At 30.4% G+C, this 15,024-nt stretch overlaps 1 protein-coding gene across 1 annotated transcript; it reads left to right on the forward strand.

Annotated features, from left to right (window-relative positions):
• Window positions 1-4,634: 4,634 nt before the first annotated feature.
• Window positions 4,635-12,936, forward strand: LOC119675585. Its single transcript, XM_038086792.1, has 8 exons — window positions 4,635-4,839; window positions 4,951-5,456; window positions 5,521-5,890; window positions 5,958-6,164; window positions 10,374-10,649; window positions 10,711-11,207; window positions 11,271-11,634; window positions 12,644-12,936. Exons 1-8 carry the CDS (start codon window positions 4,635-4,637, stop codon window positions 12,835-12,837), a joined length of 2,619 nt encoding a protein of 872 aa, XP_037942720.1. The 3' UTR covers window positions 12,838-12,936.
• Window positions 12,937-15,024: the final 2,088 nt, after the last annotated feature.

The raw sequence follows: 15,024 nt of genomic DNA on the forward strand, positions 1-15,024 counted from the left end.
TTGAATATTATTTTTAAATATTAGTATTAATATTTCTAACTAAAAGTACTGAAGAAACTTTATTTGACCAATATATATTTACAGAAGCTTAATGAAAAGAATTTATCTTAAAAATTATAGTATATTATTATAGATGAGAATAAACATCCAGATAACAAAATTTTTTCATGTATTTGAGATGTCATTAATCATAATGTGAAGTTGCATTGTTTTCATTAAATTTAAGATCAAATAAAAAGCAGTGACTTATAAGTAAAATTTTAAATTTATAATACAAATACAGTGAAAACTTTCTTATGCCGACACTCATTGTCTGCCAGCCTTTTTTTTTTTAAGCGGGATATCGTACTGAAAGGGATAAGTTGTTGAAAATTATAACAAAAAAAAATTAATTTAGGAAAATTGATACACCCAACAGATATATTCATTCAAGAGAGTTATTTGTTAATATATATTTTTCATTATATATATATTTATTCATTTTGAAAATATTGACATTTATAATTGCTTAAAAATAAGAGATTTTTATTTTACGTACTCATGGCATTCCTTTAACTAATTATTTAATTTATTATTATTATTATTATATAAATCCTTTTACTGATGCGACTAGGCATATCAGAAAACGATGGTTTTATATTATAAGTTATGTGTAATATTTACTTTTAACTACATTTAGACTAAATTTTAACGACAAAAAATCTACAGTCAGAACTAAAAGAAACAACTGAATAAATATTATATAAATTTAGTGGCCTTTAATTGATTTAGTTGGCTCGTATGGCACTATTTGTCCGCACTGCATCACCGATTCAAACAAATTACTTAAATCATATATATCATTATCTAAATTCTTTTAACATTTAATATTTTATGAGAAGCGTTACAAAAAAAAAAGTAACAAAATTACTTATTCCAATATTTATATTCTTGATATGTCTTATTACATAATTAATTAATTTAATTTAATCGGTAAGTCACTCCATTATGAAATGAAGTCATGAAGTGAGATTATTAATTACTAACTAAGCAAGGCTAATATAAGTAGTGCCAATAATCGGGATGAATAACTAGCTTCTACCCCATACAGACATATCTTCAGTACCAAAATAACTATATTTATAATTAAATATAATTTGGTATTATTAAATTACCAACAGTACATTATTACACAGGAAATTATAATTACATCCTTATATGCATGTAATATAGTGTTTTTGATGTTGAACATGGCATTCCATTCCATGGCATTCCATGCATTCCTCGACTATGTTGCGAGAAAGCTATTAATCCCGTCCAAAATTAGGTGCTTTTAATTAGCGAAAATATCACTAATTAAGAGCAGTGTCGGTTAGGCTCGAAAAGCAGTGCCGGTTAGGTTTAGTAAATATCATAAAAGACATACTATGGATTATCGTATGCTCTATTCCACTGTTTAAATTATAAGTTTTTAATACTTTTAATATAACACACTTTTTATGACATATATCTATATACATATATATTATTATTTTTTATTAATATATATATACATATATAACATATATACAATTGAATACGTATATATAAATATATTCCATTCCCAACTAACATATTTGTTCATGTGAAACAATCTAATATAATTTGTAGTGTTGCTGACAATTTAATCAGGTTCCACACTCATATTAGTATTTCTCGAGTATTGGCATATCATTCAGAAAACATTCGCGATAATAACAAGATAAGATACGACACATAAATATTATATGAGATAGAACCAGCCTCTTTTTAAATAGAAATACATACATAGAAGATTACATGTTAAATAATAATATATTATTATTATTTTTTAATCATCTTATCAAGATAAATTTTCATAAAATTGTGAAACTCACTTAAAATGAAAACAAACTTATGAACTATTTCAGTATGAACTATTTAAAGATTATTTCGTAATCGTTCCAAAACATTTTATCTCAAACTTCCGAAGATATTTCTATATTCTTTGTTTTAAAACTAATAATCCTTAAAAAATCTTCAAAAATCTCTTTCAACAATCTCTTTCTCTTTTATGAAAATTACTATATTGTACAGTAAAGACCAAAGTTATAAAGTAGAATAAATTTTATATAGGTAAATCAAAATATACATTAAGACTGAAAAGTTTTCGGAAATTCTCATTTAAAATTCGCGCGCTGTATATTTTTCGATATTTTAAGTTTATGTAGTTTGGCAGCACTGTCCTTAATTACTATGCCAAAAATGAGCTCGATCTGTCAGACAGTTCGTTTACGGCAGCTGTTGAAACCAGTTCACCTCAGTAGTGCGTTGCGAAATGTCTTCGACGGTCGTACGACCGTCCTGGAAGGCTTTGTACCACTCATAAACTTGAGTTTTCGATAAAACTGATTCCCCATAAGCCTTTTGTAGCATTCGCAACGATTCTGCACACGAAATTTCGTTCGAAACACAAAATTTGATGCAAACTCTTTGTTCAATATTTTTTTCCATTGTTTTTTTCGCAACGCCCTACTGAGGTGAACTGGTTTCAACAGCTGCCGTAAACGAACTGTCTGACAGATCGCGCTCATTTTTGGCATAGTAATTAAGGACAGTGCTGCCAAACTACATAAACTTAAAATATCGGAAAATATACAGCGCGCGAATTTTAAATGAGAATTTCCGAAAGCTTTTCGGTCACAATGTATAACTGTAGTAAAATTCACTAAGTAGAAAAGGATCATATATTAACATCTTAAAGGCCGATAAGTTTGTGCATCGTCTGTCAAAATTTATAGAAAAAATCCTTATCTTAAAACTGAAGCGCCTTTACGACAATTAGCAACCTACCTATTAATCTAGTTTCAGAGAGAAAGATAAGATCATCTAATAAATATTGTAGAATAACAAACGAAATAAGAAGCGCATATGGCACTGAAGTTCGTCTTAATGTTAAGCAAGTTTTTGATAAGGTGTGGCACAAAGCATTTATACTTATCTTACCCTGAAATAGCTACTTACTTAGTTGGCCATTACAAACGTGAGTCGTCTTTGTCCTCGTCGAGTAGGCTTTGCCAGCCAGACCGATTAATCGTTGGTCACACAAACTACAAACTACATTCTTTCAACCACTTTATTCTATAATATAAATCACTTCGCTTCATCTAAAAATTTATTGTTTATTATTATTATTATGTTGAGGGAAGTTGAGTCAGTGCACCTGAGCACTTTTACTCTATATTAACTGCGAGGTTTCTTCAAAACCCCTCTTTGCGCCTTGACTGGATTATTATTTATCACATCATCAGTCTAAGTAATAATTGACCTCAAATCTGCATACCTCCCCGAGGAGCCTGTAACCATTCTGAGATTTGATAATGCGGTGTTAGTAAGTCTGTCAGATTTCGCAAATAATTTCAAGGGTCTATCCTTTATGTATTTTTTGATGGGATCAATCTTGAGGTCCCTAAGGATGTCATTCGTCCTAATATACCAAGGAACTTTGAAAAGTCTTCTCAGAGCCTGGCTTTGTGCAATTTCTAATTGGTGAATAGTTGTGTTTGAAGCTTTGCTAAACGCTACACAACCATATAGAAGTGACGGAAAAATTATTTGGTTATATATCAGTTTCCTGTTCTTAGCATTGAGATTTTCATTTGTAAATAGCGGTTGGAGTTAATGAAGAATTTTGGCACAGCTAATTCTTTTCAGTTGAACATGTTTAAGTCATGTGAATCGTTTGTCCAACGTGATACCGAGATATTTAACGCTATCCTCCCAGTTTATCACCATAGCACCCACTCTCACTCTCGACGGATTCTGTCTCCACTTACGCGTTATAAACAGATCCTTAGTTTTTTCATTATTGATTTTAATTTTCCATTTCTGAAAATACTCCAGAATGAGGTTTATATGCTCTTGAAGTGTGTTCGTTATGTTGAGAGCACATTTATCTGAGTATAGCATACACGTATCGTCAGCATATAACGACAGAGTCGAGGGACCTAACATTGGAATATCAGATATATAAATGTTGTAGAGAGTGGGGGAAAGTGGCGATCCCTGAGGAATCCCTGCTTCTATAGATCGGACTGACGAGAGAGTGCTGTTGATTTTCGTGCGAAAGGACCTCCCACGTAGGAAGCTGCCAATGATCTTAGTTAGTCTGCCTGGAACACCTAGATGAGATATTTTAACTATCAGACCATCATGCCAGACCTTGTCAAAAGCTTTAGTAATATCAAAAATGATCATTCTAGTTGACTCTCTTCTACTAAGGGCTGTTTGGATCGTTTGGGTCGTTCTAGCCAGTTGAAGCTCCGTGGACAGGTCATTCCTAAAGCCAAATTGTTCGTAAGGGAGTATATTGCATGAAGCCACGCAATATAATGATAATATATATTAATGTTGTTTCAAGAAACAAGTCATCGTATTAATTGTTATTGAAATTATGTCTTGCCAAAGAACTTCAAGAGCATTAATATAATGCAATAGTTTATCAATTATTAGAGAAGGAAAAACTTTGCCTATATAATCGAAAATAATTTTGAGCATAGTATTTGCATATAATTTTTGGAAATGGTTATTACTTAAGATTTATACTAAATGTACACAATTATATAAATTTTAATCATTTTTATAATTCTTAAAGAGCCATGCCACCAAATAACGACATCATAAATCCAAATGAAAATCTGGAAATACCAAAATGGATAACTACAGACTATTTTACAAATATTTTGGAAAAGGATGAACCAAATTATAAAAAGGTTATTAAATTTACACCGACGGCAGCGATACCGCCAGGGGAGAATTTTACATCCATAATGCTTCGTGTACACATCGATTTGGAAATGAAAGGTATTAAAAAAAGTTTATTAAATATTATTTATATTTATTATAACTGTTTAAAATTATTTCAATGAACTACCACAACTAAGCTCTATTTATATAATTACGAAACTATTTTAGATGGTAGCAAAAAACGTAAAACCTACGTCCTTAAAACTCAATTGGATGATGAAAAAGGTGGTAGTGATATTAAGAAAATGTCACTCTTCCCCAAAGAAATGGAAATGTATCGCACATATCTTCCCGCATTTGAAGAACTTTATAAAGCTGCTGGCTGGCAAGTCCAGTTATCTCCAAAATGTATTTTCACAGAACTTAACGATGGACGAATAAATTTCGTTTTCGAAGACCTTCAGACCAAAAATTTCAAAAACATAAATCGCTTGAAGGGCTGCAATATGGGAGAAATGAGACGTATTCTGCAAAAATTGGCTGAATATCATGCTGCCTCAGCAATTTATGCAGAACAACATGGTCCATATCCAGAAGACTTTCAAAGCGGATTTGTGCATAACAATGAAGGATACGGATTTCATAAGAATTTATACAATTCACGAGTAAATGCCTATAAGAAAGCTATAAGTGGTTGGGGATTGGAAGATGCTGACAAATATATTAAGAATTTTGTAAGTATTTTGTATTGTACAAATGTAAATTAATTTAATTTTCATTTAAATAATTATTTTATAGCCAACATTCGAACAATATTGGAAATGTTGTCAAAGTACTTTGGATACCTCAAATAATAAGTTTAATGTATTAACGCATGGTGATTTTTGGTCCAGTAATCTTATGTTTAGCAGCTTGCCTGATGGCGAAGTCGATGAGTTACTGCTGTTGGACTTTCAGATATGCAAATGGGGTAGTCCAGCTGAAGATTTATTATTCTTTATCAGCATTTCAGCTGCTAAAGATATTCGTATTAAAGAGTTTGATCACTTTGTGGAAATCTACTATGAACGTTTGATTGAGTGCCTTAAACTGCTTAAGTTTAAACAGCCGCTTCCACAGTTGCGTGAAATTCAAATGGAAATGTTTTCTAAGCACAATAGCTTTTATGGTAAGTTATAGTTTAAATATTTTTCTTTAAATAGATGTCTTTTAAAATAATTTACATACATTTGCAGCGTTCTTTGCTTGCTTTAATCATTTATTCCTTGTTTTGTTGCCATCTGATAAAGACAGCAACATTAATTTTCTTCTGAGAGACGATGAAGAGGGCGAAAAATTCAGAATGCGTGCCTTTATGAATCCCGCTTTTAAGGAAACAATGCGAGATTTATATCCGTTTTACTACAGACGCGGTTTATTCAATTTCCAGGACTACAACAATTAAAACATTTAATCAAAGAACTGAAAAAGATGCTTTTGCGTATTTAATGAAATTTCAATATTTAATGATATCAACTTAACTTTGAAACAACTACTTAGTCAATTATCTTAATAATCATTTCGAATGTTTTCTATATGAATGATATTAATATCAGAATGTTGTTTTTGGGATCTCCTCCTTTACCAACGCATTTATTTATTTCTTGGATCAAGGAATCACCTCTTGAGTTAAAATTATTTAATTAGGAAACATTCTGGATTCATTTTTTATATAAGTTTCTAATAAAAATTTATAATAATATGAAATTATAGTATACATCATAAGTTTTTAATAAAAATTTTCAAAACAAATAAGTCCCTTTAATAAAAATGACGATGAAGCCAACCAATATTGTGATAACAATCTGAAGTACTCTTCATTATTATAGAAATAAATTCTACACCAATTACTTTTACTATTTTATTACATTATAATTAGCTTAATTAGTAGAATGAAACAGAGCCACCAAATGGAGATTTCATATATTTCCAAGGCATAAACTAACTTTAGACCGTAATAGTTTTTATTTTCATAAACAAATATTAAACTTGAAGGTATTATTATTACCATATAAGAAAAATGCGGAACTGGAAAGCATGTCATCTGAAAATTATCTTAACTACAAGTGAAGAACATCAACTGAGATAATATATATATGTGACATATAATAACAGATATATAACAGTGCATCCCTACAGTCAAATCATACAAGCATAAAATAATGTCTACAAATTATCTAAAAAAGATAAAATATATCTAAAATATTCAGATACCAGTAAAAATCTAAACGCGACGGAAAGTTTCAAAAAAGTTAATATAAAAGGCAACATTTTATTTATATTCATAGTCTGTAACATAGTTAAATTAGTCAAATAACCATCCACTGAACAGTAAAAAATAATTCTTACATCTTCCAGAAGATTTATGATACAAATATAAATACTTTTAACAAATATTTAAATGCCTTTTGGTTTCTTCAAAATTGTGTCTATAAGCAATCAACCAAGTACTTCTTTTGAAAACATTGGTTCAAATATTACTTCAAATTCCAAATAAATAATGACCGTACGTATACCACATCAGAAGTGGTTTCACCGTCAATCAAGAAGTGATCAATCTCATTTTAAGCGATCAGAAGAATTGCTACGTAGGATTATGAATATCGCAGTGAGGGAGTCTAGTGTCACATACTGCCATGAATGTATGTCCAATTACGTGAAGACAACCAACATAGACAATTTATGAATATGAATCTCATGGAAGCTGCAGTTTCTTGTAATGGAACCCTAAATGTCTTCGTCTCTTTCTTGCTTTCCTTGAAATACCCAATCAAAATTTAAATGTTACAAATTTCTTCGAATCATCTTTTGAAAGCATTATTGGACGTACGCGCAAATTAGAGTAATGTTAGAGAAAGTGGTGTGGATAAAGTGGATAAAAACAAGCCGTTTGCTGGATTTTAAAGTTTATTATTTAATATTATTTAATAAGTCAGTACAATAAGTCAGTCAATACAACAGTGCTGTCGTCAGTTGTACTCTACCAGTGGGCAACTTTGTAATTTTGAGCAAGCTACGTCGTTCAGTTGGTGTTTGATAGCCGTTCAAAGCAGACAACCTCGTAAATTTTTACGAAAATGGAAAAAAGTGTGCAGATTAAGCATTACTTTTTACGTAAAACCTCCATCACTGAAACTAAGAAAGACTTGATAAATACTACGGGGACTCGGCACCATCAATTTCAATGGTTAAGAAGTGGTTTACAGAGTTCCTTTGTGGTGGTACTAGCACTAGTGACACCGAACGTTCAGGTTGCCCAAAATAAGTGATCGTGCCGGAAATCGTCGATAAAATCCATGATATAATATTGGATGATCGGAGAATGAAAGTGCGTGAGTTGGCTCATGCTGTTAGTATGTCAATTGAAAGGGTACATCATATTTTACACGAATGTTTGGACATGAAAAAACTCTCCGCGATATGGGTGCCGCGATTGCTCACACTCGACCATAAGCACAAGCGTATGACCACTTCAAAAGAGTGTTTAGCGATGTTCAGCCATAATCCGAACGAATTCTTGGCGCCGTTTTTTACTGTGGACGAAACATGGATCCATCACAATACGCCAGTGACCAAGGAACAATCGAAACAGTGGATTGCTAGGGGTGAACGTGGACCAAAGAAGGCCTAACAGAATTTGTCAGCCAACAAGGTCATGGCCACAATTTTTTGGGATGCAAGCGGTGTCATTCGAGAAAGATAAAACGATCACCTGCAAATATTATTCAAAGCTTTTGAACAGATTCGACGTTGATTTGAAGCAAAAACGGCCGCATTTGGCGAAGAAGAAAGTGCTGTTCCATCAAGACAATCCACGTGTGCACACTTGTCTAGTCACGTGTGCACACTAGTCTAGTCACCCCATCCAGCATATTCTCCACATTTAGCCCCCTGCGACTATTTTCTGTTTCCAAACCTAAAGAAATGGTTGGGTGGTAAGATATTTGAGTCGAATGAAGAAGTCATTACCGAAACAAACGCGTATTTTGAGAGTTTTGAGAAAACCTATTATTTGGAGGGAATAAGAAAATTAGAAAATCGCTGTACTAAATTTATCGAGCTAAAAGGTGATTGTATAGAAAAATAAAATCTTTATTTGCCAAAAAAAATTTGTTTTATTCAAAAAGTCACTGACTTATCAAACCGCTCTCGTATCCCAATTTGTTTTCTAGAACGGTAACGTCTATCTCACTATAATTGAAGGCTACTGCGAGTAGTAATTATGCATCTTAACTATAGTGCTTCAGAATATTAAAGATAATATCTGTAAATCATAGTTCGTCTGAGGAAGTTATCAACATTTAATTTCTTTTGAGAAGGTTAGATCATGTCTTTTACTGGCTGCTGATTTTAATGACGAATGTCAAACCCTACACACAAACTCATGAAGATGGGCACCTCGCTGTACACAGTTTTGGTTTGTTATTCAAAGACTACTAGATAATTATTCAAGAGTGCCACGTAGAAACGATGCTTATACTAGGATTAAAGCAGAGCAGAATTGTGCTGTCATTTATCGGCTTGAATGCCATCAGATACATTGCCTTATGTACTCACTCCCAGAGGCTAGAAATAAAACACAATGGAAGAATACACGTGTTATATAATTAACGTGTTAAAACGTAACACATTCGACAAACCAACATATTAATGTACAAGTGTACATAATATATATATATATATATATATGTATTTCATTTATATTATATATGATGGCAAAAGTGCGACTAACATTTTAATTAGTGATTCTAATAAATATTAAGAAATTGAATACGTTTTTATTAATTAGTACAATATATATTAAAATTTTGAGTTGGAAACTATAGTAATTATTTTAATATTGCTAATTATATATTATCACTGTACTATGTTAGCTTACACGGCATATGTAGACTCAAAAGAATACGTTTGGGTATATGGACTGCACAAAAATCTCATACTTTCATTTACCTAGAGATTATAATAGTTAACACGTCAATATCTATTTTATATTTATAACATATAAAATCTTTACAAAATTAATATAATTAAGAATTATGATGAAAACAATTTCTCCAGCGCTCATACGACTACTCCCTTGTGTTCAGTGCACTTAAATTGAGTGGAACAATAGTTGCCCTCTTACAACTAGAGCAGTTTCCTTATCAGTTTTCAGTAGAAATTCTCTAGTAAGAACCTGCTAATCAGTACGTTTGGTGTTTTAAATGCACATAACGTAACCGCATTATCTGCGAAAAAAAATATCCAAGCATTGCCGTTCTTTATTTAAAATTGAAATTCATTTAATCAACGGCTGAGTTACAGTCAAGCAAACTTGTCGACAAACAAACATTAAAACAAAACCGATTATTATCTGGGTGATATAAACAATTGTAAATAACACACATTTATATGTGCATATATAGATATATGTTTATAGTATTTATGTGGCTACATTTAAAATAAAAAACGCAGAGCGCAAAACGTTCTGCTAAAATAGTTATTTACTAAATTTAAATTGGAAAACGAATCGTAATTATGAGAGAGCATACAAAGTAGGTGAGATATTTCGTCAAAGGTAAGCGACTAGAGTTTTAGTTCCAGTAAAAACAAAGTAACTATCGGTTGACAAACGACAATTGCGGAATACCTTGAAATATTCAACAAAAAAGCAAACAAAAATAATCCAAGACAACCAACAAATATGCCAGATAACAGCACAAAATTTAATCCGAATTTGAATCTCGAAATACCGAAATGGATAAACGAGAAATACTTCGAAAAAATTCTACAGAAAGATATGCCACAGTTCAAGAAAATTTTAAAATTCACACCTACAGCTGCCACGCCACCCGGGGAGAATTACACATCAATTATGGTACGTATACACATGGATATAGAAATGAAAGGTAAGTTTAATTATCAAAATATATTTTCTCACCGATAACAACTCATATACTTGCATTGCAGATGGCTTTACTCAACAGCAGTCATATATAATGAAAACCATGCTAGATAAAGACAAAGGAGGTACGTTTATAAACACTCTAAATCTATTCCCCAAGGAAAAATTTATGTACGAACAATTGCTGCCTCAACTGGAAACGCTCTATAATGATATTAATAAGAAAGTAAAATTGGCGCCTAAATGCGTCTGGGTTGAGGAGAAGGCCGAACGCATTACACTTGTTCTAGAAGATTTAAACACTAAAAAATTTAAAAATATAAATCGTCTGAAAGGTTTCGACATGGCACATATGAAACGCGTTTTAGAAAAACTGGCTGAATTTCATGCAGTCACAGTGATATGGCAGCAGCGTAATGGGGCATACCCAGAAGAATTTCAAAAAAGTTATCTACCCGCAAACTATCAGAAATCGAAATCTTATCAAGCACGCGTGCAAAGTTTCAAAGCAGCGATGTCTACTTGGGGCTTGGAGGATTATGAGAAATACGCAGAGCGCATTGTAAGTAAAAAGAAAATCAATTTGTCTTTTAGTAATCATTCAAAAATGTTATTTTCTCTTCAGCCAAATGCAGAGCAATTTGTTAATGCTGCTATGGGTTGTTTTAACACTGATCCGAATGAATTTAAAGTTTTAAATCATGGAGATTTTTGGTCCAGCAATATCATGCAAAACTATACTTCAACTGGTGAAATCAATCAAATACGTTTTATTGATTTTCAGTTATGTAAATGGGGTAGTCCAGCACAAGATCTCTGGGAAGTCATCATGTGTTCATCAGAAAGCAATTTACGTATACGAGAATTCGATAATTTTGTACGTATTTATCATACTCATCTTCTCAAATGCTTAAGGCTACTTCAATCTACAAAGCCACTACCAAAGCTACGCGAACTCCATATAAGCATGTTGAAACATGGATTTTGGGGTGAGTATAGACATAATAATTAAACATATATAAATATAGTAAAGATTAAGTTAAACAAAAATTACAAAATTTTCGGCAATTTAAACAATTATACTAGGTCTATTTAGCCTCTTCAAAGTTCACTTTCTAGAAATATTGCTGTAGCAATGAACTCTTAAAAATAAAGATTATTAACATTAAGATATATCTAAATTTATGGCCAAAATAACTTTCATTAAAATATTGGCATGTAAAATGTAGATCTTAAAATTCATTTCATTCGTATATACCATGTAATATATTTATTTATATTATATACATTGATTTATATAGATATATTTTATATATAAATAGATATATACAAATAACTAATATATCAAATATATATCAACATATCTGTTGTTCATACCTATAAATAAACAAACATCTGTAATACCCTCAAAAACTGAGAAACTCCAATTTAGATCTGAAGTTACATTTGTATATGGGTCATTTTTTTTACAAATTGAATACCATTATAACCTCATCATCTCCAATTGGGCTGAAATTTTTTTTATAAGCTCCTTTCATAAAATGAGAAGACCCGTACCTCAGAAAAAATTTTTAAATTTAATTTTTAATTTAATTTTTAATTTTTTTTCCTAGACGATATGGGCACATGGGTTTTTGAGAATTGGCATTGTAGACACATTTTTAAACGGCCATATCTCAGACTATATAAATGATCGAAACTTTTTTTGAAATGAACAGTGAATAATATTTTTTTACATAGATCATAATTATTTATTGAAAATAAAATAGTAAATGAATAATTTTTCAATTAAAAGTTCTACACTGTTATTTTTGTTTATAAAAGCAGCTTTATATGAGTATTCCCATTTGATATGAAGGTTATTATATAAATTTTTCATGTACTTATCTAATAATTATCTTGCAAAATTTATTAAATATTTATTTTCATTAAAAATAGTACACATTTTTTTTATAGTTAATATGAATTCCTTTATTAAATTATTTTCTAAATTTACAGGCTATCTAACAACATTTACACATTTGGTATTGATTCTCCTACCATCGAACAAAGAAGCTAGTCTATTAAATTTAATGCAACCCGGAGAAGAGGGCGATAAATTCCGTCTTAAGGCGTTCACAAATCCCGTGTATGTTCGAGCAGTCTTAGATATTTTTCCATTTTTACTTCGACGTGGCATATTAGATTTTTAATTTTAGTTTAAATATAAGTGCACTAATGTATATAAATGTTTAAATGTATATAAGAAACAAATGCTTGTTCTACACAATACTATTTTTATGTTAATAAAATATCATTAAATAAATATAGCATTAGACGACAATATCATAAAATTTAATATACCAACTTTAAACACAAACGCCTCATTAGATGATAACTAGTAGAATCTTTGCAGCTACTCACACAATCTAGATATTATAATATGTTATAAAATTGTTATCAAGATTAATATGATAATTGGTTCAGAATTCATTATCTTTCCAAGCTGTCAACTTGATTGCAAACTGAATGTCGTATGAGATGAAAGTCTATATACTGCTTGTATTTTTTTATTTATAAAATTATAAAACTATAAAACTTATAAAACTAAAATATATAGTAAGTCTATGCATAATAATAATGCCCAATACTATATCAGAAAGTTAACAAAAAAACTCAACGCTGAAAATGTTCTGAGTAATACAAAATGAAATATCCTTGAAATATGTCTATTTTTCGATCCATAATTCAAACTGATTTAATGAAAAAATAACTGTGTTTTAATATAAACTTCAGTTATACATCTTCTCAAAAAAATGACATTACTTCGGATCTACATCATAGATGCTACATATATACTTTATTATTTATAATTAATTTAATTAATTAATTAAAGAATTTTCGAATAGCAAAAAAAGCAAGAAAGGACAAACACAAAATTTTTATTGAAATTTGGCTGAATATTGCCAAGTCTCTTCATCAGTGGTCTTAGGATATAATCGAATTTTTAATTAGTTTATAGTCCGTATATAATTTAATTGGACTGGAAGTGCCAGGCTTAGAACTCGTACCTGTCAAATTAGACGTGATGACTAATCGTGTTTATCCACAAGTAACCAAGGCTGCACAAACTTTCAATGCTCAAGTTCCAGGTTTTGTTGTCACATATTTTTATTGAATTAGTGACACCAACCAAATTAGAACGAGCTTATAAACTACAGCTTTATTTGGAAACACAAGTTCAACGAATTCAAAATTAACTTTTTGAGTTCGCCTATATTTTTATACTCAAAGCTATTCTTTTTGTGGAGTCATTTGTTATGCATATTGTCTACTTATTATATGTCAAGCGCAAAATTCTGGTGCTTATTACAAAGAAGCTATGCTATGTTACTCTACAGACTCGATTTCGCGATTTAGGAAAAGCTGAACAATATTATATATTATTGTTCTTATATTCACAAGTCTAATTTTTAAAATATGTATTATTATTGCTGGTAAAGCTACGCTTTCTTTATAGTGACGAAGAAGCGATTCTTTCTTTCCTTGCTATTCGAAAATTCACCAAAAAAAAATTTTAATATCGCTTCTTTGTCGCTATAAAGAAATCGTAGTTTTACCGGAAACAATAATACATACATTAATTGATTTAATTATATTAATTATTAATAATTTTTAATTTAATTAACTAGTTTACATTAATATAATTTAAATGAGTTTTTTATTTTTTATAGCAAAATTTTCTTACATAATCTTTTGCACCCATTGACACCCATTGACACCTCATATATGTTATGTATTTAATTCACTACCTTATACATCTATCAGATTTATAAGTGTTTATTATATCGTCTGTAACTGTAAAAATGTTTTATAACTTTATATTAAATTTTTTTTATTTTTTTAATAACATAAATAAGAACATATACGAATATATCTATATAGTAAATATTAATTCCAAATTTAAGCTAACATAATCAAGTCTTCAGCCTTTAATTGTGAACCTTAATATTTTGTTCTTTACATATGATTTTTATAAATTACTTTGGAAGAATTCAAAGTTCTTGAAAGTTTAAAAATTTTATTATTAAATGAGCGTTATTTCTTTATATTAAACTCTAAATCTTATTGTTTCTAAACAACAAGATATTCTTTAAGTACCCTAAACATACAAATTTTCTACGTAAATGATTGTCTTATCTATATGAATCTCGATTTCCTTAAAAATGTCTTCCATGAACTTAATAATCACTTTTAAGTGGCAAAGAAACACCAACTCTTACCTAGCATGCGGATAAGCTCAAACATTTTAAATTTCTTATATATTATACATCTACTTACTTACTTTACTTAGTTGGCCATTACAGACGTGTGCCGTCCTTGGCCGCGTCGAGTAGCCT

This window comes from Teleopsis dalmanni, chromosome 2 (genome assembly GCF_002237135.1).
Source record: "Teleopsis dalmanni isolate 2A chromosome 2, ASM223713v2, whole genome shotgun sequence".
In the NCBI taxonomy this organism is placed as follows: Eukaryota; Metazoa; Arthropoda; class Insecta; order Diptera; family Diopsidae; genus Teleopsis; species Teleopsis dalmanni.

What these genes read in the sequence shown, in the direction of transcription:
- LOC119675585 (XM_038086792.1), top strand. Translation starts at nt 4,635, where the DNA reads ATGCCACCAAATAACGACATCATAAATCCAAATGAAAATCTGGAAATA. An exon ending in TAAGCACAATAGCTTTTATG is followed by an intron (nt 5,891 to 5,957) that starts GTAAGTTATAGT and finishes ATACATTTGCAG; the next exon opens with CGTTCTTTGCTTGCTTTAAT. An exon ending in CATGGATATAGAAATGAAAG is followed by an intron (nt 10,650 to 10,710) that starts GTAAGTTTAATT and finishes CTTGCATTGCAG; the next exon opens with ATGGCTTTACTCAACAGCAG.